Genomic DNA, 23,101 nt, shown 5'->3' with positions numbered 1-23,101 from the left:
GGATTCCTAGGTCCATATGGACATTAGACTTACGTCTTTACTCAGCCTAGCAGGGTCCGTCCGATCGGCCAGCTACAGTCAAACTTCTCAGAATTTTGCTCCCTCCTCCAGATATGGTCTGACAGCGACTTTGGCTAAAAATTTATTCACAACAGCTGTGCGCCGTCTGTTGTTTAATGAAGTAATAAAGCTCACCGATCCGCTTCAATTCTATAGCCCTTTCACCTATCGCTACCTTTTTGGTTGCTTTCTCCCCTCGGTTTACGATACAGCAGCTGCCGTGCTTTCACATGATTCTTCCTGAATCCTGACACTCTTCTCAGTCCTGACCGTCCTGCGTTCCACCCTCTCTCTTTCTCTCTCTCTCTCTCTCTCGCGAATCTTTGGAGTTTCTAGGCGACGGAATGATCGCAGATAATAGTTTGTTGTTTGTTGTTGTTCTTATAATGACGGGCCAACTCTCCACGTTTTATTGCCTCTCAGCTCCTCCCTAGATGCTCACGAAAAATCTCTCGGGCAACGCCTTGTGTAATCCAGTTTTGCGGGTATAATGCACCTCCTGCCACATTGCCATGGCGAATACGTTGCTCACGTTTCACATGTTGGACGGTTTAGCAAGTGTTCCCATGGCTAGCAGAGACCCAAAGCTTCCGTTCTAGTTTCTCGGCCTTCCCTTCTCTCGTCTTCGTTGCAATGGACGACACTTTCACTCCGTTTCGTGGGATCAAAAACGACCTCAGAGGACGGCTGCAGTTTTATAAGCAGGACTGGACCAGTGGTTTCACTTCTGGCTTCAGGTTTCATCCTCATCTGCCGTCAAATGTCGCTCTAATCTGCAGTGTGGCACGTTTAAAGGCCTCGAGTTAAACTAGGAGAATTTCTTCAGCTCGCGCCCTTGATTAAAGTAGCTCCTACGATCATGGTACTGCCTCGCAGCAAGAGTCCCATAATCTGAATCTGAGAGGGTACTAATATCACTCGCTTTCCAGCCGATAGTGTCTCTTGTTCTTTGAACTCACTCTCCTTCAACGTATCACTTGCTAAGCCACACAGGGAAGTTGTGTGGCTCAGAAACATTAATGCCTGGTGATTTGTTAAGCAGGACACTTTGTAACTATTTACATCTGTCTCTTAATGTATGACCTCTTGAGAACTTGTTCTACACAGGGGCAGCTATACACATTCTCATATGCAAGTGGACGGTTATAGCACTTTTCCTGAAATGATTGTTTCTTCATGAGAGCCGTCTTTTCCAGAGATAGCGACACATTTCTGCCTTCGTATCTATTGTCTTTGTAAAAAAGAAAGTCTCATATGAATATGTCCCCCTAGAGTCCTGTGTGCCCCCCTCGTTGAACGTAAATGCAAGACAAAAGCCACAAAGGCAGATATGGGTAGGGAGCCTTGCGATGACGCCGTCAAACAAATCTGTGGCTTAATGCTACTATCGCTAGTGAGGAGCCAAAGTCCCCTCAACGCCTTCATGCTTTTGGGTTTGCAACTTGAACTTCCACCGAAGTTTGGACGACCCGAGTGCCATGGTAGAAAAAACAATTAAACTATCTGACTAGGTGTGCTAAAACCTTCCCGCTCACAACTCACAGAATGTCCGATCTAGAAGTCAAATTTCAAGTTTGTGGTCGTGCTGTAGGAGGGTTGGGAAATGTTAGTTCTCCGACACATGACCAGGGATTGGGGGAAGTTACTTGGATAAACAGATCCTCAAAGCGCTTAAAGGATGGATTCTGAACCGGCAGGTCTGGCGACAAAAAATGGCAATTCTTCTAGAAAGACCGATTTCAATTTTCGATGACGTAAGCTTGGAATAAAATGTTTAGGAATTTTGAAAAAAACAGCTTAATGAAGGTAAGCGATAGATACATCATTCGATGTTTGGTCTGATGTCGAATATGCGATGTTTAAGTAGGCATATGATTGGATTATTCAGATAAATGGATGTAGTCATCTGAGTTCTTCATTTTTTGAAAGGATAAATCAAAGCTGTACTAGTCAATAGGATATACGATGAATTGTTGGCTCTGCAATTTCCTAGAAGATCTTGGATGGTGGACTGCTTGCCTATTTGGTCTACGTGAATACTGGCTTAATCAAATGCTTGAGAAAGTTGAAAGGAAGTTTGCCCAACGATCTCAACTTTTGTGGTGCCAAAATCTATTGGAAACGAGATGGGTCAATAAAGAAAATGCCATCTATCTCATGGCTTGCATATTGAATTCAAAGGCTTATGAAGGATTTACCTAAGTTCTACATGGGTGTTGCTTGGGCTTGCATATGGGATAGGTCAATAAAGAAAGTGCCATGTATCTTATGGCTTGTACCACTAATCCAAGGGCTCATCAAGGATTTGGGATGCTTGTCATAGTAGATAGTCCTTGCTATGCATGATGGAGTTTATGGTTTTCAACCTTGTGAGTGACTATCATGAGATTGAAACTGCACTATGTTGTGTTTTTAGAGGATGAGTTTGGGAATGTTCCTGGAGTCATCTAGGTATATGTTTCTGCCGTATTAGCGGACATGCAAATTTCACCTTGTGAAGTTTTGGTCCAAGTTGCGGCCTGTTGGTATTGTGATAATTCTTTCTATCTTAAATGGTGCATTGCCCTATCAGCTAGATTTAGATTTATATGCTCGTTGGGGAGAGACTAAAATGAAATTGTTTAGACTTCACAAGCAGTTGTAGCTTGAATGAAGAGATTTTGGACTACCTTTTGATTAGCCTTCTCCTTTAGTGCTAGCCTTCATCATTGCTGAGTCTGCCCTTCACCTCCGGAGTGCTAACAGAAACTCAGTACGAAGACTTTGTATAAATGGATGCTCAAGTATGTGTGGGTGAGTGGATTTGTATGAGTGAGAGCATATTTTTATACTATGGTCTACACCCACTGTTGGGCGTTGATGACATCAGTGGGGATGTCATAGTAGCTAGTCCCTGCTATGCATGATGGAGTTTATGGTTTTCAACCTTGTGACTATCATGAGATTGAAACTGCACTATGATGTGTTTTTAGAGGATGAGTTTGGGATTGTTCCTGGATTGATCTAGGTATATGCTTGGCATCGTTTCAAATGTGGATGCTTTGATCACAAAATGGCTATCTAAGTTTTTCCATAGGGATGTTACTCGGGCCTCTATACTAGATGGGTAATAGATAGGAAGTTTGCTTAGGAGCTAGCAATGAGCTTAGTCTCGATGAGCAAAAGAGTGTGGATCAAATTTTCCTTGAATTCATGAAATCGACAAATTTAAATTTTAAAAGAGGAAAGAAGTAGGTTGCAAAGCAAGGGTATAAATGAATGACTTTGTCTAGCACCTTTATGTGACTAGGGCTTGTGTCTAGTGAACCTCCATGAGTGCTTGCTATCCAAGTTATTGACAAGAAGATAGCTTCAATTGGACTTGCCTTGGGTTTGTTTAAAGCTATCATTTTGAATGCTTAATGCCCTTCCTAAGGACATAGGATTTTTAGAGTTACATAGGACAATGAAATTGCATGCCACTTTGCACGTAATGCAAGTTGCTTAGTTTGGTCTTGAATGCCAATTCTCCATAGAGAAGCATATATCTTTGAATTGATTCCAAGAGAAGGAACCTCCAAGAAGACAACCGCTTACAAAGGGGAGCAAAGCTTCCACCTCGCACATGGTAGCAATTTAGTTTTAGCATCTCTACAGACTTTTGACTTGATGGAATTTTGTGCACATAAAATTTAACAATTGTATGTTTATCAAAATTCATTCCAAATCCTATTGAAGTCACCACTTGCTTTTTGGTGAAAAAGTTCCCCTCCATTTTTTATTTGAGGATCTGCCACCTTTGTCCATTTAGCATGTTCCTTTAGTGTGTGATGTCTATAGGTCCCCCCTTAAGGAAGTCATCATAAGATCAGAGTCTCATCTTTAGGTTTGAGAGGGGCGGCGCAGGGGAGGGGGGGGGGGGCACTATATAGCTTCTAAGCATTTGATCTCACTGATGGGTATAGAACTCAAAAGTTGCTCTTTTGTATTTCAGAGCTTTACCCTATTGCAATTGGCGGTTTGTTCTAGATATCTTGCACTTCATTACACTTTATTCAAAAAAGCAAAGGGTCTTGTCTTAGATTTTGGGGTGGGGGGGCGGGAGGGCGGGGGGGTAGGTGGGGGAAGGGGGGGCATTGTAAAGCCTCTTAAGTATTTGACCTCTCAACCATCTTATAGAACTTGCAACCTGTTTTATCATACTTCAGAGTTGTACCATATCTTAATTGGCAATTTGTTCCAAATATCTTGTCTTCATTACACTTTATTAAAGAAAACCAAGATGGACAGTGCTCCTTAAGTGACTCGAGGTATGATGGAACTATGGCCAAGATCTTGCGCTCGGTGCCACGTGTTCGATTTCTAGCTACCCTCTTTGACTATAAGGTCTTGAGGGGGGCCATGCCCCTTGGGATTTGGGAGTCCCCTCCCCTTTGATTTCCTTGAGCTTTCAAAACTTCCTTCTAAGAGAGTGTTGCCTCGTCTATGCCAAGATGGTAGATATGCTAGTCTCCTAGCAAATCTTAGCGTAGCTGGGCATTCGTTCCCACGAGGTTGCTTGAGGCTGTAGATCTCTAGGTTTCACAAGGAATGATGAAATGAAATAGCCTATCGTTAGGAAACACTAAATTGACTATCGGTCCCGAAATGCATCCAATTGGGAAGCAAAGTCCCGAGCGGTTGCATGGGGACCGGCTCTTAGCCAAGCGATCGTCGCCGCGCGGCGAGTGCACAGCCAGAGGTGGATATTCGAGCAGGCTGTGCCACGTGGCATTTTTGCGGCCGTGAGAACGCGCTCTAAGTTTCATGGTCCGCTTCTTTCCGCCACCCCGCCGGCGGCCGCACTCTCACGCTCCTACAAACCATTTAGTATCACCTTCTACGACTCATCTCAGCTCTCCCATCTTCTTACACTCAGCACTGTTTCGCTCATTCATCTCGCCGTTGACCAGAGTTGCCAACTTTCGTTCACCTGCATGCTGCCACTTCTCTCACCCTTCTTCATCACCTCTTCATCTACCAGTCCATCGTACTAGCAGTTCATATCACTTGCTCACGCATCCTCAAGAACGGCTCACGGATCCTCAAGAACGGTCTCTCCTGCAAATAAATATCACCACCTTCACCATGTCATCCGGGTTTGCTTTGGTGTTGCGACGTCTACAATTGTCACATGGTGGACCACGTAGTAAATGTTGCCTCTAGTTAGCAGAGATCGAGAGCTTCCTTTCAGTGTTTGGTCTTCCCTTTCCTTTCTCTTGGTTTTGTTACGATGGGGGAAACGTTCGCTCCTTTTCGTGGAATCAAGAACGACTTCACAGGACGGCTGCCGTGCTATAAACAAGACTGGACCAGCGGCTTCACTCCTGGTTTCTGGTTTCATCTTTTCCTGCTTTCAACTGTCTCACGAGTCTCTCTTCCGGAAGAATCATTACAATGGGAAATCAGAATGATTAGACATGGGAAGTCGAGTTTAGTGATGCAAGCATGAGTGGCATGCCTAAAGGTCTCGCTTAAAGTATTGCAATACCTACAGTTAAACGCAAAGTGCCCACGTTTAGAAGCAGATTATACATAGCATCATGGTCGGCGACTGCCTCTCCATTTTTAGCATAGTAGCTCCTTGAAATCACAACACAGGGAAAATGTTTGGCTGTGGACGGAAATATCTGTCTCGCGATGGAATGCCTCGTGGATTGTTAAACAAGGAAACTTTGCCCAGGCTCGGTCAATAGTAGCATTTTCTTTCTGAGAGCTTGTTCAACATGTAGAGAGCTTCGAACAGTAGTCAAAATTAGATTCTCCTCCACGAGTTCCAGAACTTTATTCCTTCGTACCTTGTGTTCGCAAAATGACTGAGCAAATTGTCTACGAGGTTTCCTTTCGAGCCTTGTATGTCAACTACGACGCAAAAGAAACTTTAGCCCATCTACATAAAACATCCAAGGTATCCATAATATAAAACAAACTTAAAGGAGACATTATTTTGTGAACCAAAACCATGCCTTACGGCTAATTCAGCGGGGACTTGATCCACTGCGATGCATGATGTTAACTGCAAACAAGATGTGCAATAGTTAAGTGCATCAAGAGTGGCCTTCTCAAAGCTCAAGCGGAGTTATTTGTGCGGAGGAACGAACGCTGGCTTTGTTCCACAGAATATGCTGAACGTGTTCCACTATATTCTGACACCCATGTAATTATCATTCATATCAAAATTCTGTAAACCAATGCAATGGATTCCTCTAATAAGTTTCCATTGGGTTATGTCTTTCCTGTAGAATCTCATGGCTCTCTTTCTTTACCATGGCTTATGTGAATGTTTGTTAATGGAGGCCTTGAACACCGATGTGTATTTCTATGCTTGGAGTTCTCCTCAAACTCTGATCTAGCATATTCCAATGTAACCATTATACAAGTCTGTGGATCCCATTCTCATAACAAGTGTACATGACGGGTTGGACTTTGGGACGTGGCAAAGTGAAAAAGGAATGTTTCTGTCTCATTGGATATCAGGCTTCATGATCTTCCTATGGTAAACTGCGAAGCAGTTCTTTGAATGCAAGCTTAATGGAGACAGCAAGCATTGGTGACAACATGCTTCAGTTTAAAAAATTACTAGCCTTAGTGTGAGACATTTGACAGTGCTTTCTCTTTCTTCTGATTTTTTAAGCTGATGAATATAAAATTTTGGTATCCCATAAAATGGTTCTAACTATATTTTCCATTGCAGGATCTTTGCACCTACAACCTACATCTTTTTTGCTTCAGCCATACCGGTGATTTCCTTTGGAGAACAGTTAGATCGCGATACGAGTAAGCAAGCTGCTTAAGAGTGCTATACGCAGAGCAAATGACTTCCTCGTCTTTCATGTTATGACATCCTGTTCTTTGCAAGCAGATGGAACATTGACAGCTGTTCAAACACTGGCTTCTACTTCCTTATGCGGAATTATACATTCCATTCTGGGAGGTCAGCCATTATTAATCCTTGGAGTAGCAGAACCAACTGTGATAATGTACACCTTCATGTATAATTTTGTGAAGGATAGAAGTGAAATCGGGCCGAAGCTCTTCCTCGCCTGGACAGGATGGTGAGCTCTTAGCCTGCAACATTCCTGCAATGCCACAAATTCTATGACAAAGGCCTTTACAACTGCAATGCTGACAACTTGCTGTCCTTGTAAAGGGTTTGTGTTTGGACTGCAGTACTGTTGTTCCTGCTGGCTGTCCTCGGTGCATGCTCGTTTATCAACAGATTCACTCGTGTGGCTGGGGAGTTGTTTGGTTTGCTTATAGCTATGCTGTTCATGCAGGAGGCAATCAAGGTCAGGCCTTTTACACCCCGTGAGCTGTAAATCACATGCTTAATTTGCACTAGGTCATTTCTCTATCATGTATATACATCAACGTTAATCTAAGTTCAGCGTGGGCCTGTGTTTCAGGGAGTTGTGGGGGAGTTTTATATACATCAACGTTAATCTAAGTTCAGCATGGGCCTGTGTTTCAGGGAGTTGTGGGGGAGTTTTATATACCAAGAAGAGAAAACCCTAACCTTGAAGGATTTGAACCTGCGTGGCGCTTTGGAAATGGGATGTTCGGGGTAGTACTGTCTTTTGGGTTTGTCATGACTTCATTGTGTAGCAGAAAGGCACGATCCTGGCGATATGGAGCAGGTATAGGAGAAGTTGCCTCGCAAGTTTTCTTGTTTTGCTTGGAGAAGTGATCGTTGAATGGGAGTACATTGCTGTTTTTTGGCTGTCCAATTGTTGCCACGTGATGCATTCCTTGCCCAATATGAAGATGGGCTAGCAGCTTTCTGCAAAGGTATTTCAAACATTTGTGCATGAAACAGGTGGCCTTCTAAGTTCATATTAGCTTAGCCAATGTCGGAAGGGAGTTATCATCTATCTGTCACCAACATATTAGCAGATTTAACTGAGTCTCATCCTGCTTGTGTACTGGAGGGCATTTGCTGTGCTGCCTGTTCTTTGTCATGTAATTAAGACCCTTCCAGTTCTACGGGCAGTGCAATGAAATCAACCGGCCTCTCTGCACTTGATACTAGTACGAGTATGATTGATGTATACACTTTTTACATGCTATATAGATTCAACCAGCTCCATGTGATCACACTTTGTCGAATGAACTGGTGGGTCACCTCAGGTTGACATGCAGCGATGAAGGGCATTCGATTGGGGCTGCCACATGTGCAGCACATAGATCTGTATGTTAGTTTAAGATCTAGGGCAGCCTCGTGGGCCACCCTGGTCAGCATCAAGGGCTGGCTCTAGACCATTATGTAGGGCACATGTACTGGGAATGCCCAGCCAAATATGGCCAGGATAAGGGGGAAAATTGGCCCCAAGAGCAGGCTGGGCAGTGGGGCTGTTGTCGTCTATAGGCCTGGCCCCCAGGTTGGCCAGAACTTCTGAGCTGGCCAGAATATGCAGGGTCACAGACCTGTTGGCCTGCCATGTGGCAGGTTGGCAATGGGTCAGGACTCAGTACAGGTCGGCTGATCTGGGTTTGCCTGCAGACTATAGGTCGGCTAGATGTGGGGGTTTATCCCCTATATAAGGAGCCCTGCTTGATTCTTTTGGCTGCACATCTGAGTGCCAGATCTGAAGTGTTCTTTCATTACATGCATGCTTACAGAGTGAGATAGCAACGTGATCACAGGAGCCAAGTATGATGGCCAGTAAATAATGGAGCGGAAGGCAATGTAACTTATTGAATTCTCTGGGCTGGAGAAAAACTGACCAGCCATGCCAAATCTGGCTGACTAGACTGGCCGACCTGGTCTGTCAAAAACCGACTGGGTTGGCTGGTCCAACCAGCCCTATAAAAGGGTCTTTGCCAGGCCCTTTTGGGCTGCTGCTTCTGCCACTTGTAGGAGCCTCTTGCAGGCCCTTTGCCTGCCCAATGCCCCTGCCTTTTGCAGCCCTCTTGCCGGCTCCCTTTGGCCTGCAATGCTGCGCCATATCCAGGCCTGCTGCAGGTTGATTTCCTGCCCATGAACCCCGCCACCTGGCTTGCCACTCATGCGTCTATCTCCTGGGAATACCCTGCCATCTGCTGCTGCTCCAAATATGCATCTGCCAGGCCAGATCCAAGCTGAGCAGCCATAGCTAGCTTTCCGTCCATGAGCTCCATTTGTTGCAGCCACCATGGCTCCTCCAGGTACCTCATTTTTCTTCATTCTTTGATTCCTGCCCACATGGTAGACATAACCCTGACCATGTGTCAGTCTCTCAAGACCCAGGTCCACCCCCACCATGCTCTCCTCATATGGGGGCTTACAGATGGGGAGGTGACCTTTCCAACAGTGTGTTCCCTCCTCTAGTGTGCATATCGTGTAGATTTGTTGTTCTTTAGATGTGCTTGTGGCTCTCCCTGCCTCAGTCCTCATTTAATGGGATGAGGCCTGCAGTTAGTGCATGCAAGATTCGTCTGTGCTCTAGAAATTGAGGTGTGTTAATCACTCCCTCCTATGATAACCTCAAAAAGTGATCGTGATAGAACTATATCTTGGTGGAAAACTCTTTGTTCCCCCCCCAAGTCCGTAGCATATACAGCTGAAGTAGATTCAATCGTATGATACAGTTGATCTCATCTTGTGGGAGTAGGGGGAGATAAGGTATCCAAGCTATACTAGAAAGGAGAGAGCTTATCCCTCTCAATACCCTAATTTGAATAGTTATCTGGATGACTGTAGTGCCTACCTCGGTAGCCTCTAGACATGCAAAGCCGAAACCCTCTAAAGAATGTCACTGTTTGAAAGATGGCATTAGTGTCATGGTGAGCTGTACCTGTACTATTAGATGAAGAACTAAGGGCTTTCTCTGAATCAGCTAGGATCCCATAATCACCTGTAGGCTCTCAAATTTCTGCCTATTAGTCGCCGAGAGATCACTTCCCTATAAGGGTGCTGCATACATGGTTTTCGGCCTCACTAGTGTGGTTGAAAATTATAACCTTGGTCTTGCCAAGGTTGACTGCAAAACATCTCTAGCACCTTTAGATGTCTTTGTAGGCTTGCTGCTGAAGAAAATATGAGGACTATATCATCTACGTACAATAGTATCTGTGTCATCAGATCAGCAAGTCATGATCCCTCACCCCCTAGGCGATCAATGAAGGTCATGATCTCATTAATATAAAGCCCGAAGAGCGTTGGTCAAAGGGGCATCCTTGCTTTACTCTGAGTGTGCTCTCATCCAATCTGACAAGCCTCTAGGACACATACTCTCCCTATGACTAACTCATATACACCCATCACACCCAAATCATGGCTCTGGGATCTGCATATCTTGAAGTCTTCTAATCATGCGGGAACTGGGATTGTGTCAAGGGCCTTAGTAAGTCCACAAAGGAAGCGGAGACTTTCTGGGATCACCGTCTCACCTCCTCAATTACGGTCCATTGGGTGAAGATGTGATCAAGAGCAGATTGCTGCCTCCCAAACCCAGTCTATCCCAAAGCCTACTATCCCAGTGCCTTTGTGTAGGAGCTGATCTCTCTCTCTCTAGTACTAAACCGTAAATCTTAATGAATGTGTGGCCAATCACGAGCGTGTAGTAGTTTATGGTGTCCATGGGATCCCGTCCTTTGTATATCGGCACAACGGTGGTGGTACTCCAAGCAAGGGGAATCTGTGGCTCCAGTACGGTTGAAAATCTGTCCTAATATTGGAGCCAAGACCTCTTGTCCATGTGCAACAAAGTGATTAGTCTGTAGACCCCCATGATCCTAGGCTCTCTGATTGTGGAGCCGACAATCTGTACTAATATTAGAGCCAAGACCTCTTGTCCATGTGCAATAAAGTGATTAGTCTGCAGCCCCCATGATCCTGGGCTCTCTGATTGTGGAGCTGACGTAATGCAGCTTGCATATCCTGTGCGTTTATAAGATGGACGTGGTGGGCTTGGGCAGAGAGGACATGTCAGGGGGTGCATGGATCTGGACGTCGTAGAGCAATGTTGCGTATGTTTGCCGAACATCCGGGTCCGTGATGGGGATAGGTGGCTCCCTTGAGAGAGAAGCTCCCATGCGAGTGGGGTCCCCTCCTTGGAAAGATCGGATCACCTCATCCATCCCATGTGAAAAGAAAGCCCGCTTCTCATGGTAAGCTTATCAGGTGATGTGAGAACTGTTATGCCTCGGGCATCGTCAGGTGTCTCAAGGCCCGCTCACATATGAGGTGAGATCTCATGTGTCGGCACAAATCATCAAACCATGAGAGAGAGAGAAAGAGAGAGAGAGAGAGAGAGGGGTAGGTAATTTAGAGGCTTTATATATAGATAATTATGTATACAATATTTTGCATACTTTGTTTATTAATGTGTAAATAGAGCACGTTTTAGGCGAAACCCCTATCAAAATTGCGAACATTTCTGTTTGAAACTTGGAAAACACGTTCGTAGAAAGGTTTCTGGTAACGGTGATTGCAATATGGACCATCATTAAAAAGGTTGCATGATTTATAACTACTCTTATATTTACACTCTCTATCTTTTGTTTCTTTAGGTCTTGAGATGATCTGGGGAATTTATTATGATGCTTATAGTTGATCTCAATGGTTGTGTGCTTTCCTTTGAATTAAATCCCCTGTTCCTTTATGTTTTTCTTATTGGGCAGGGTAAACGCCTTTAGACTAATGGATGATGGATCACCCTTGCTTCTTTATTATTTCAAATGTCTTTATTTTTAATGCTCGTCTCAGCATTAAACATTGGTGTGGTATTGAGCCGAACTAGCTCTTGAAATTTTTACGCTGCTCATTCCATTCATGTGTCCCAAGTACTTTTCAAGAGTTGGACTAGTGAGTAAAATTTGGGTGCATTCTTTATAGTAAGCAATTTTTCCAATGAACATTATCCATTCATCCCTAGTTGCTGATTGCTAAAACATGGCTGGCACACCTTGTGTCACTTAGTTCTCTTGGTATACTTCCACCTAGACGTCATCCGAAGATATAACTCAAGGCATAACTCAATGGTCTCAAGTGGACTATGATAGTTCCCCTCTCAATTTATTTGATTTTTGAAGCATTCAGAAATGAATCCGACAAGGGAACTAAATTATTTGAATACAAAGTTGACTTGGTGACAAACACTTCGTAGTCTTTGTCTTCAATTGCCCTTTGCTTCTTGCAACATGTTCTCGCAAAATGTTTTGCTACTTAAGGAGTGCTTGGAATTATTGAATGAACTGTTACTAACATTTTGTTTTATTTTACATGACTTGCTTCTCCAAGCTAGAATCCATTCGAATCCTTTAAAAGATTGGCAGAATAATCTCGACATTCTACAAAATCCTGGATTTCACTCATGTTAAGTGTCTCCTTTGTGTCCTCAGTGGCCCTCAAGAACTGTGCAAGATCTGGGACTAGATCTCACAAGTGCGCAAATATGGGTGTCAATAGAGGAATAATGGGCGTTGAGTCTATTATGAGGCAGTGCATCTAATGTATTTATCTTGACTACAAGGTGTCTATCTTTGGATTAACCAAGGAAAATCATTGTTGTTGCTAAGATCATAGTGATGCGCATTGTCACGAATATCCCCTTTTCAGCTCCTACCTCTAGTAGGTAGTGCACCAGGGGAATGCACTTATGAATTCTCCTTTCTATGTTAGCTTACAAACTTTGAAGTCCATGCTAGGGTTTAACAATCACATTTTCAAAAGGAGTTAACAATTGCTGCATTTATAAAAGCTCATTAAAGTGCAACAATGACTCTATTAGTATTCACAACATGCTAACTCTAAAGCAACATGCTGACTTTAACCTACCTCCCATCTCAGATATTGTCGTCATATCATATCGACCATCCTAGCACTCTAGAGGACATGGTGTTACACTTAACTCACGAGATTTTTGGATCAAGCTTCTCCGACAATCTTACAAGTTGAAAGGCACCAAGGTATGGATAGCCAAGGAACTCAGACGAGCTCAATTGAAATAGAAGGCAATGGAATTAGCCAAGGTCAAGGCTGCTAGGAAAGATGGAAAATGGGCAGAATACTGTGAGGGTGTAGCACTCATCAAGGAGTTTAAATCCAAATCAAAAGGCTCAGAGTCTTAAACTGATGTATAGCCGCTTATGTCTTCGTTTTAGAATATAATGTAGGTACCCTAAATAACTTGGAGTTGCTTTTGTACTCCTTAGGAGCTGCCTCGGGCCCTCCCTAAGCAGATGTATTAGCTGGCTTTTTGCTGTCCCATAGACCTGTTGGTCTCCCGTGGACATAAATAGATTTTCTTTCTTTCTTTCTTGGCCATCACCCACCTAGCTTCACAGCTCACCTACCATGTCTTTTATCCCGGCTTGGCACAACATATAACTCATGCACTCCTTTGTCCTTCTTGTAGCTCTCTTCCTGTGCCTTTGTCACATGCTTGTTGGTGGAAGTGTTAACAGTATTTGAGGTTTTGTAGATCTCCGTGATGGTTATCTAACCTGCCCACAAGGCTACTGATGTACAGCTAAGGAAACCATTTCTGTCTTAAAGCTAGGCCCGCTTGGTTGTATGCAGGACAGATATTTGGAGTAATGCTCATGCGTGATGGAGTTTATGGTTTCAACCTTATGAATGACTATCATGAGATTGAAACTGCACTATGTGTTGTGTTTTTAAGGGATGAGTTTGGGCATGTTCCTGGATTCATCTAGATATCATTGTCTTTGGGTCTTCCAGGTTGGTTTCGGGGATTTGTAGCAGACTATGGAGTGCCTCTGATGGTCCTTTTTTGGACTGGTATATCTTATGCACCTGCCGGGCATGTTCCTGGAAGTATACCCAGACGCCTTTTCAGTCCCAATCCATGGTCATCTGGTGCAGCAGCCAATTGGACAGTCATAAGGGTATCTATCTTGTTTTTATCTTTTTGGATAAGCCTCTTCTACTGACGTTTTAAATGCAGTTTTAAACCCATCTTAGCTTTTGTGTACGGCTGTTCTAAGCATGTGCCATCCACTCATACTTTCAGTGAAATCTTGACTTATACCCTGTTTGTATTGCAACAGGAAATGCTTCAGGTCCCGGTGCTGTATATTTTTGGTGCTTTTATCCCAGCAACAATGATAGCTGTCCTTTACTATTTTGACCACAGTGTTGCATCTCAGCTTGCTCAGCAAAAGGAGTTCAACCTGAGAAGGCCCTCAGCTTACCATTATGACTTGCTGCTTCTAGGTTCCCTGGTATGTGACAGCCCTTGGCTTTCCTTACATCATTTGCTGACATAAGCTTGTCTGTGGTGAAAAGTACTTTGAGACGTGGCAATGCCTTGTATGCTGCTACCTTGCAGTTTCACCATCCACTGCTGCTTTTACACACTATAAAACAGTGTTGTATCAGAGAGAATTCACTCTGAAATGTTCAGTAAATGATAAATGCTAATTTGCCATTTCTTGTTGCTAACACGAGAAAATATTTTAGGTCATAATCTGTGGTCTACTTGGTATACCTCCGTCGAATGGTGTTATCCCTCAATCTCCCATGCATACTAAAAGCTTAGCAACTCTAAAACATCAGGTAACCAACCTGTAACCTGCATTTATTATTTTGCATATGTCAAATGTTATAGAAAGATCTGATTCCATGCTTTTGGTCAGTGGGCTCAGCCAGTGATCCTGAATGGTCATGTCCTATGATGTTGAAAGTTTGCTAGCTACAGTTTATCATTTAGATAGATGTGATTTTCAGCTAGTCCGCAACAAGCTGGTGAGGATTGCCAGAAAAAGTATTCAGCAGCAATCAACGTTGTCACAAATTTATGGTAATATGCAAGAGGCTTACAAGCAAACTGGGACAGCCCTCGTCTTGCAGCCTCCCTCTTCTCGGGTAGGTTACCTCATGATTCTCTATTGCTTTTTAAACATCTTGGAAAGAAATGATGCCAACCTTCATACAGGTATTAAAAGAATTGAAAAGTGGCTGTCTTCAGTCAACAAGTGGTGGCAGCGTCGATGATCAAGTAGATGAAAGTGTTTTTGACCCTGATAAGGATGTCGATGATTTGTTACCAGTGGAAGTGAAAGAGCAACGTCTAAGCAATTTGTTGCAGTCACTTATGGTGGCTGGATGCTTAGGTGCAATGCCTTTCTTGAAAAAGATACCCACATCTGTACTGTGGGGTTTTTTTGCATTTATGGCCCTAGACAGTTTGCCTGGTAACCAGTTTTGGGAAAGGCTTCTACTGCTATTCACTGCAGCCAGTCATCGTCACAAGTATGTATTCCTACGAAAGAAACTCTTGCTGTCATGATATCAATATATCCACTGTTTTCCCTGACATTAACTGAAATTTGCTTTCAGGGCATTTGAGCAATCACATGCATCATTTCTAGAGGCAGTTCCTTTCAAGACAATCGCCCTCTTCACGCTCCTCCAGCTTGTCTATTTGCTTGCATGTTTCAGTATTACTTGGATCCCTCTAGCAGGGGTCCTTTTCCCACTTCTGATTATGATGCTTGTCCCCGCTCGACAGTATATTCTGCCCAAATTCTTCAAAGGACAACATCTGCAGGAGTTGGATGGAGCAGAATATGAAGAATCTCCGCCCATGCAGCATAATCGCGCTGCGAGGGTATGCATCCTGGCACAAACGTATTGATTAAACTAAGACCATAACTATAGTGTCCAGAAATGGGTCAAACAAGTGTTTGTATATGCACACCTTACATGCAATGTTTGTCATTCCAATGTATCAGAATTCGGTTTCCAATTGATCCATTATCACTGAAATCAACTTGCATTGTTTCTAAGCATAAAATATGACAGCATACAATTATGCATTCATTAAATAGCTACATGCATAGTGAGGTTAGCTTAAAACTGATACAACTGTGTTCTGCACATGAATGTAGCAGGAAGCAGACCTGCATGGGTTTGGAAAGGCAAAGGATTTAGATGCTCAGGTTGAAGAGGGTGAACTATTTGATGAAATTATGACCAGCAGCCGTGGAGAAATTAAGCATCGCCATGCGCCATCCCTTTCGAGGTCTTCTTCCTTAAAGTCATCAAGTAAGCAGAGCGTTCTCACATGATATACTTTTGTGATGTTTATTTTGCTTCCAGGGGACCTACTCTTAGTGGGGTTTTTATTCATTGAAAGTTTCAGGTTCCCCAAGGAAAAATGACCTGTGAAGCACTAGCAACTCAATGCAGCACAAGTTCACAGGCTGCAGCTGAGGGTGCCCTCTTTTGAATGTGTTATATTGAAAAGCAATTCACATTAAAAGCTCAATCACTGGGGATCTACCCTGTTGTAATATTGTACTCATATCAGATGCTCATGATGAATCAAATTATGTCAATCATGATTTGGCATTTTCTTTGTTGGGCAATTGCATATTTAACCGTCCATAACTTCTTCATACTTTTGTTATAGCTGCGGAAATATAAAATTTGACACACATAAAGTAATGCTTACTCAGAGAGGGTAACGACACCTAACTTGATTTTAATTTGTTCCTATTACTCCACTGGAGAAAAGCAGTTGTACAAGCTTGATCTTCGCTGTTTACATGAAACACACCTGCAGATTTTGTATCCACATCTATGATATGTGGAGATAGATAGATAGAGAGAGAGAGAGAGAGAGAGAGAGAGAGAGGCCTTGCCTTGGAAACTGATTGTGTTTTTAGATTAAACTGATTGTGTTTTAAGATTAATTTGAGTTCACACCAGCCTTCAAAAGGTCCATCTAGCTTCTGATGCATCTAATTATTTCTGCCAAGGCTGTTGTCATGTGAACTAATTTGATGCCACCCACTCAAATGCTGGCCTTACACGCAAATCAATCTGTGGTGATAGTAGATTCGCTAGTCTGACAGGGGCTTCTGCTTTGATAACTACAATACCAACTCTTTGTAGTTCTTGTGTATCAATGGATGATGCCTCTAGTGATACCCTGAGTGCTGTTGAGGTGTTTTGAGTGTCTCTTCTTCAATATCACTTTCTATTTGATAGCTTTCAGTATATAATACTACTTGAGCTGACTAGTTCAGTCATAAAAAAGCAGGCGACAATAAGAGCTTGGCTTTTGGGAACTGCAAACAACTTCAGCAGCACATTGCAACCGTGTAACTCCTATCAACCCCATCCTTGTCAAAGTAGATTGTTTTTTTACACACTTGTGAACGAGCACCATGAACCATCAAAGAGAACTTTATTGTGTCATCTGTAGTCTGGGTGTGAACTATGATCTCCAGGAACTTCAAGGTTCAATATTGAGAGATTTGAAAGTCGCATTGAAATTGCAAATTTTATATAAGAGGAACCATACAGATGCTTTCAGATTAGGAGAAGAGTTGGGGCAATAGGAGGATTACAACAATTTCAACAAGTGAAACTTCTTTTTTGCCAAGATGAAGCCTACTGAATTCATTTTCCAAGACCATCATCATTTTGATCCGTAAAGTGGAAGGTAGTAAAGTAGTGAATCGAGTTAATCTTCTTGATGCATTGTATAATTGCGTTATTCATGACAATCAAAATGCCATCCATTTCTTCAAGGATTATTTATAAGACTCAAGGTGGCTTCTTGAAGAAGAGATATATATGTGTGAATTTTGGGTCCTTTATGTGGGATGGTATCAACTAGGACCAAGAAGCAAAACAGCAAATAGTTTATCAAATTTGACTGCATGAGAGTCTATGATAAGGTGGAGGTCGTGAACTTCCCCATGAAATGATACGAGTAATTGGATTGGCATCTACTATGTTGGGGGTCTCTTCCCTTGGAAAAGCCAAAAATTTCACTACCTGCTGCTAGGGGCTTTTGCCCAACTTGCCCAAGCCGTAATACTTCCTCACAAAACTAACTATCTTGTAACCATGATCCAACCCTTGTGGATATGAGAGAAGTTTAAAAATGTGAACTAAGTCATGATACAATTGCTAAGGATGGCAAAGATCAAACTTGTAATAGTATTATGACAACAATTTGTCATCATACTATTACAATGGTAGTTATGTGTGGACTAACCAATGGAAAAAAAAGTCAAGAAATTGGCTTCACAAGGGTAACATGTTGTGCAAATGTGGGCAACTAATCTTGTATCCATTAGAAGATTACTCTATAATAGATATGAGGAGGTTGACACTAGTTGGAATGGTGAAGTTGGGTCTTCTCTAAGGTTGTGCTACTTTACAACTAGACTACACCTTAGTATGAGAAATGTAGCAAAAGATTTTATCTTTGTTCATTTTATGTGCTGAAATGAAGAAAGGATACAATGGATTAAGATGTTGATGCCTTAATGATTCTGAACTATGTGTGAGTCAAAAATCAGATATCATGTGGCTACTACATAGAGCATGGTGTGCTGTTATTGTTATTCTATCTTTTTACAATATGGCAAAATTCCTCATGGATAGAAGGTTATGCTTATTTGATGTTTTGTCAAACTACCAAGGAAGAGTGTTCAAAATAATGATGTGGCATGCACGGTGATGGCGCACTATGTGCATATGCAACATACAAAAGTGTGTTTGTGTAGCATTGTGCTTAGGTGGCACATGACGAAGTAGTAGTTTGCCACATGTGGTAGCTGAGGTGTCCATTATGACATGGCACTACCATGTGTGCTGATGATATGGTAGCTATTGATGTGGCCAATGCCTTGTCAAAATCCTAAACCTTATATATGACATGGCCTTTATGGCTAAGGAAGCTGTGAAGAAGGAAACTTGAAAGGTGTGCAACGGTGGCTACTCTAAGGATGATGGCATTGTTGTTGCAAGTTGCTAAGCATCACATGTTGTGGCTAGCGTTGAGGTTGCTTTCTATGTTGTGCTTGCTTTGTTGTTTGTGTCATGTGTCCATGTTATTCGTTGCTTGTGATGTCAGCTATGTGTTGTTTTGCCTTTGAGCTGTTGTTGTGGTTGGTCATGTAGCTTTGCATCTGGTCATTTGTGCTTGTGGTTAAGTGTTATAGGTGTCTTTTTTAAAGCACTTTGAACGCCAACAACTTTACCTTTTTCAGGTGTGTTCATTTCCATGGCCATCCTCATCTACCACAAACGCCTCAAGTGCATCAAAAGAGCAAGCAATGTGATCAATCTGTTGCAAAACCATGTGCACGCTTCCCTTAAGGGACACCACAATTAATTGCTATAATGGCAAGGTAGTAGTATTCTTGCCCATAGTGTAGACGAGTAGCATGACCCGTCTAAGACAGGTTACAAACCCGCTCCATTCGGTCTCTACTTGCATATGCTAGTACAAACTTATTACGAATCTCACTTTAAGCTTGAGTGTCATATTTGGCGTAACGATCTGGGCACTGTCTCGGAGAGACTCGGTGAAATAGGGTCTATCGAGTCTCAAATATGCTACTTGACCGATCAAGTCTCGAAACTCACTTATCTCCCAAATGAGCACTCGAAATACTTCCTTGGGGCAGAAGGTTACTACCTTGGGTATCAGCACCATGGCATTCAACTTGAGGTATTATATTATACTATATATTTATCCCTCACTCTTTGTGTGTGTGTGTGTGTGTGTGTGTGTATATACTTGTCTCCCTCTATCTCTCTCTTCTCTCTTTCTCTTCTCCCTCTCCCTCTCCCTCTCCCTCTCCTCCCCTCTCTCCCTCCCTCCCTCCATCCATCCACATACATATATATATATATATATATATATATATATACTTGTCTCCCTCTCTATCTCTCTCCCTCCCCTCTCCTCTCTCCCTCTCTATCTCTTTCTTTCTCTTCTCTCTCTCTCTCTCTCTCTCTCTCTCTCTCTCTCTCGGTGTGTCAGCAGCATGGTAGTGTTGTGGTTGGCTGTGGCCTGGTGAGCTAGAGCTGCGTGACATGTGGCGCGAGGAGCCCAGTCCGCGGCCCAAGAATCCTCGTCCTGCGTTCGACTTCTTTGCAGTCCTTTCATCTGGCGCATTCCCACATGAGCATTGCACCATCATCCATGTTCGGTAGCATTGCACCATCATCCATGTTCAGTGGGACAGTCACGTGGCGACTCCCTCATCACATGGCAACTCCCTCATCACGTGGCGATTTTGCATGATGCACTCACACGACACGTGCTACGTCGTCGTGACTCGTGCCACATCATTGGTTGTCACTGTCCAATGTCAGTTGTCTGATAGTCTGCACTGCATCCTCCACGCTAAGTAGAGCTCTGTGGTGGAAGACTGGGAGTCCGATCGCAGACTACAGCCTCGCCAGTTGCAGCTTTACGCTTGCCTCGCCATTTGCCACGGTGTCGTGCCTCGTGTGGCTCCACCCGTGCGTGAGAATGTACCTCCTGCACCACTGCACTGTGCCAAATTTGACACGCGGCACGACGACACATTCCATATGCCTCCAAAGCTCCGCCTACCCCCGAACCTCCCGCGAAGCTCCGTCTTGTCTTACCGAGCCTCTAGAATTGCTCCCGGAGCCAACCCTTCCTTAATAGATAGTATAGAAGATAGTATAGAAGATAGTATAGATAGATATAGATATAGAAGTATATAAGCTCCAACTTGATAGTACAGCAAAGAATAACCCACGCGCGTTCGCCATCATCAAGAGATTAATCAACTACAAAACAAGAACGAGTTTTCAACCAGTTGCAACATTCAACAAAGCTATAAGACCGACGGTCAAGTTGAGCTTGTGATGATACAAGAGACCTCCGATGACAGCACCCACGAGAAGACGAATCTGTTCCAACTAAGGGGTGATTTCAATTTTGGTCTGGCGTCCGTGTCAATCATCATTTACCTAGTAATTCGCATATGAACTGGAATGATATGTAGGAAAGCATCTCAAGTATTCAGCAAAGTTCTCGACATTCTGAGTCCAGAGTTGACGGAGAACAGTCCGCAATGCACATGATATCGTCTGCAACTCCTGGTCACGCAAGCAATTAGCCTTGTGACAAGCACAATCGGGATAGCCAAACACTTTGCGGTAGTGGCATTTGATTCGGCGTGGAGTGTTGGAGCGCCTACTGCAAGCTTAGAATCGAAACATTCGAATCTACCTCATGCATACACAATGCAAGGGTCACTACTACCTAGCTAACAAAGGCCACGTTCTCGCAGCCTTGTTTTCAAGCAATTACAGTACTTTAGCACTCCTCCTAAGGCGCCAAAATTCTCTTTTCAAAAACCCGTATCGTAAGTAAGGTCCTAGGCCGAAAATAGTTTGCTTTCTCTTTGCATCTCGGTTCTCTATTAAGGGACCTGTGGACTATGTTGGGCTGCCTATACCACCCTTAATAAATTCAGCCCTTTTGTGGAGGAAAGTGTTACACTGTGTTGTGTCAGACGATGGACGATATGGATGAATTGTTGCCGGGTCTTCCCAACGAGCTTGCCATCCGATGCCTCGTGCCCGTTCCTGACTCGTTGGTCCGCGCAGTCAATAGCCGATGGAGCTGCCTCCTCGACTGATCAGGCCCTCGACTCTGATCGCACCTTCCGCTCCATGAGGCTCGCCACGGCCGTTTTCCTGTCGGTGCTTCCTGACAAGGACACCTCACCGCCAGAGCATGAGCGCAACCCAGATTACCTTTGTTTTGAGATTGACGTTAAAAAATATGAACGTTCGTTCTCTTGGGCTGATCTCGTTAGCGAGAGATGCGGCTGCCGCTTGATCAGGAGATTGTCGGAGCGAGAGGGGCGAGAGATTTTCCGAAGGGGACATGAGTGTGTGGGGCTTGGCTCCTTGGTCCTAGTACTAGGGGGCGAGGGCAGTGCGGCCGTAGATGCACTGGTCCAAGAGACGTTGGCACAGGAGAGCTTGCATGGAAACTCCGAGGTCGGCTCCATTTGCGGCGGTGACGCACAAGGATCGCTATGTATTCGTATTCGGTGGATATGATACAAGAGGGAACATACAGAAAGCAGAGGTTTATGACTGTCTGTTAGACAGATGGTCGGCCATTGCGAGCATTCCAGTACCTCTGCAGATCTCTGAGTCCGTCGTCTACCAAGAGAAAATCTTCCTGCAAGGATGGGTGCAAGGGCGGGAGCGGGAGCGAAGAGTTGTATTTGCCTACGATATTGACTTGGGCAGTTGGCAAGACGAGACTCGCATGGCCAAGAAGCTTAGAGAGTTGGAAGAGTTCGCTTGGCCGCAGTCGTATTGCATGACCGTTGGATCAGGCGATGTATTTGCGGCAGTAGTGAAGTCAGAGCATGGCTCAGGTCTGGGTCTGTATGATTGCGTTTACAGACTAAGGAATGCATTTGACAACGATGATGGTGCTCAAATTCCACTTCCGAAACGACAGCGTTTAGATAGACGCATCATGAATTGGGAATACGTGACACAGTTTATGAACTGGACCTCAATTCGTGCCTTAAATCTTATAGCAACCTCGCAGGCACAACACCCCTTCCTTGCTCTTGTGGCCATGACTGCATCAGAAGGTTTCGAAGATTTCACAAAGAAAGTATCCCTTCACCTCCGTAGCGGCACGGACCAAACAAAAATCTTCAGTGTCGAAACTCAAAATTTCCATCTCTGTCATATAGGTATCGTTTGCTAGTGCAGCACTCATCCATGCTGGCTCATCAATTTGGAATTCACATTCGAAGCTATCCGAGTCATTCGTTAGTAGTAATAGGGAGCTAAATTTTATTTTAAAACTTTCCAAAAAATGTGGAGCCTAGAGGTTAGATGAGGGCCACTACTAAGGCATTGTTCATCCAAAAAAGGTTTAGAGAAGAGCTAGACACATTATCTTTTTCTATGAGGAAAAGGCTATGAGATATTGGATGGCACCTACCTTCCTGTTGGCACCCGCCACTTTATTGGACCGTGCTTTTACTAGTGGAGATTGGATGCTAGCTTCTGGGATTTTTCACATATTATTCCTTCTTTGAACTTGCTTTCCAAGTTTTCAAAACGTTTTTTATTCAAAAAAATGTGTAAATCAATTTAAATTGATTTAAATCACTAAAGTTTCCTACGAAATTCACAAAATGTGGTAATTAGATGACGAAGAATATACTACTTAATATCTTAACTTTTTTCATGATTTATATACCATATCCAAGTAGGATTTATCACATGCTAGTAAGGAAACCATGTTTT

At 43.5% G+C, this 23,101-nt stretch overlaps 1 protein-coding gene and 1 pseudogene across 2 annotated transcripts; both read left to right on the top strand.

Annotated features, from left to right (window-relative positions):
* The first annotated feature begins 408 nt into the window (after positions 1–408).
* Positions 409–16,482, top strand: LOC147891515 (putative boron transporter 2). Of its 2 annotated transcripts, none has more exons than XM_087388338.1 (13): positions 409–797; positions 6,773–6,855; positions 6,941–7,133; positions 7,229–7,367; positions 7,550–7,715; positions 13,742–13,908; positions 14,071–14,244; positions 14,483–14,578; positions 14,750–14,887; positions 14,958–15,274; positions 15,362–15,632; positions 15,916–16,069; positions 16,167–16,482. In XM_087388338.1, the coding sequence occupies exons 1-13, from the start codon at positions 694–696 to the stop codon at positions 16,190–16,192; spliced, it is 2,028 nt and encodes a 675-aa protein (XP_087244464.1). In that variant the 5' UTR covers positions 409–693; the 3' UTR covers positions 16,193–16,482. The 2 variants fall into 2 exon arrangements, with proteins under 2 accessions (XP_087244464.1, XP_087244463.1); XM_087388337.1 differs by having other exon boundaries at positions 16,161–16,482.
* Positions 16,483–21,330: 4,848 nt separating this feature from the next.
* Positions 21,331–22,553, top strand: LOC147891514 (uncharacterized; annotated as a pseudogene).
* Positions 22,554–23,101: the final 548 nt, after the last annotated feature.

This window comes from Dipteris shenzhenensis, chromosome 17, assembly GCF_047967505.1.
Source record: "Dipteris shenzhenensis isolate YYH24624 ecotype China chromosome 17, Dip_SZ_1.0, whole genome shotgun sequence".
Classification (NCBI taxonomy): Eukaryota; Viridiplantae; Streptophyta; class Polypodiopsida; order Gleicheniales; family Dipteridaceae; genus Dipteris; species Dipteris shenzhenensis.
This window is presented reverse-complemented; position numbering and strand designations above follow the sequence as displayed.

Coding starts and splice junctions, on each gene's coding strand:
- LOC147891515 (XM_087388337.1), top strand. CDS start 694: ATGGACGACACTTTCACTCCGTTTCGTGGGATCAAAAACGACCTCAGA. Junction 798..6,772: donor GGTTTCACTTCTGGCTTCAG/GTTTCATCCTCA, acceptor TTTCCATTGCAG/GATCTTTGCACCTACAACCT. Junction 6,856..6,940: donor ACAGTTAGATCGCGATACGA/GTAAGCAAGCTG, acceptor CTTTGCAAGCAG/ATGGAACATTGACAGCTGTT.